Below are 1,048 nucleotides of genomic sequence, written 5' to 3' on the forward strand. Positions count from 1 at the left end.
GGAGGGACGGGCGAGGGGGGAGGCAGGGGAAGGTGCGGAGCGGCGGTGCACGCACAGGGTTAATATTGTAACTAGGGAACAGACGGTTAAGCACAACATCTAGAGCTCTGTAGTGAAAGTCCATCAGAAAGAGTATAATCAATCAAAACTAACCAGGACATCCCTTCATTTTATTCTCCAAGGAGATTGGGGCTGGAGGATTACAGAGCAGATTTCACTTTGTTTCTCTCTCTTGACAATCTTGCCTGTCTCTCTGCTTTTCCCGAATCCCATCCAATTGAGAGGTGTAGTCTAATGATCTGAAACTCTTCCATAGCGTTTGGGTCAGTGTGATATATAATGCGATAAATAATGTAGGATTAAACTAACAGGCCAGATACTGCTCCTGAAAACTTCACCGAACCTTAGATATCCCGTTATGCGACTTAATTTTATTTTAATTTTAACGAGTTATTTGCATTTTTTTCCTTGCCACTTCTGTTGCTGCTCTTTTGGATACACAATAGCTGGTGATCATTGTAATTTCCTAGAATTAGTTACTTCTTTGGAAACGGTCGATAGCCAAATCAATAAAATGGCTTGTAAAACTACGGAGGTATAGGTTTCAATTTGGGGGGGAGAAGAATCGCTCATTTTCCACTTCTTGTTGACGTGCCCAGCGTCTCTTTTGACTGGGGTTAACTCTGTGTGCTCCATCGGAACAGATGCCGTATAGAGCTGCTGCCTCAAGATCATTTGTTTCCTTGATGGGGGAACATTTCTGAGCAGAACATATTGGTTGCCATAGAGAAAGAAATAAAAGGAAGAACACTAGTCACATTAAGCTATATGTTTGTGCACTGGGCTTTAGATAAAAGGACCCCAGTTCAAGCCAGAGAGAACGGGGCCAAAGCAGAGCTTCCTAGCTTCACTAAAACTAGCTTTATTTTGTTTTGGACTTTTACGGTTGAAACATGTAAGCTAATTTTATTGGCTGTCGTTAATTTTATACGATACGGCTTGCTGAACAAAATCAACTTTGGGCGCGCTCCGTCTGGCGCCGGCCGGC

The 1,048-nt window shown here is 43.0% G+C and overlaps 1 protein-coding gene across 1 annotated transcript in view; it reads right to left on the reverse strand.

The window, feature by feature from the left end:
* The window catches only part of POU3F3 (POU class 3 homeobox 3), a 5,819-nt gene extending 5,505 nt beyond the window's left edge, over positions 1 to 314 (reverse strand). Inside the window, exon 1 of the mRNA XM_015638092.2 lies at positions 246 to 314. Within this exon, the coding sequence (XP_015493578.1) occupies positions 246 to 314 (69 nt within the window). The remainder of the gene's footprint in view (positions 1 to 245) is intronic.
* Positions 315 to 1,048: the final 734 nt, after the last annotated feature.

The sequence above is a fragment of the Parus major genome, chromosome 1 (assembly GCF_001522545.3).
Source record: "Parus major isolate Abel chromosome 1, Parus_major1.1, whole genome shotgun sequence".
NCBI classification, from domain to species: Eukaryota; Metazoa; Chordata; class Aves; order Passeriformes; family Paridae; genus Parus; species Parus major.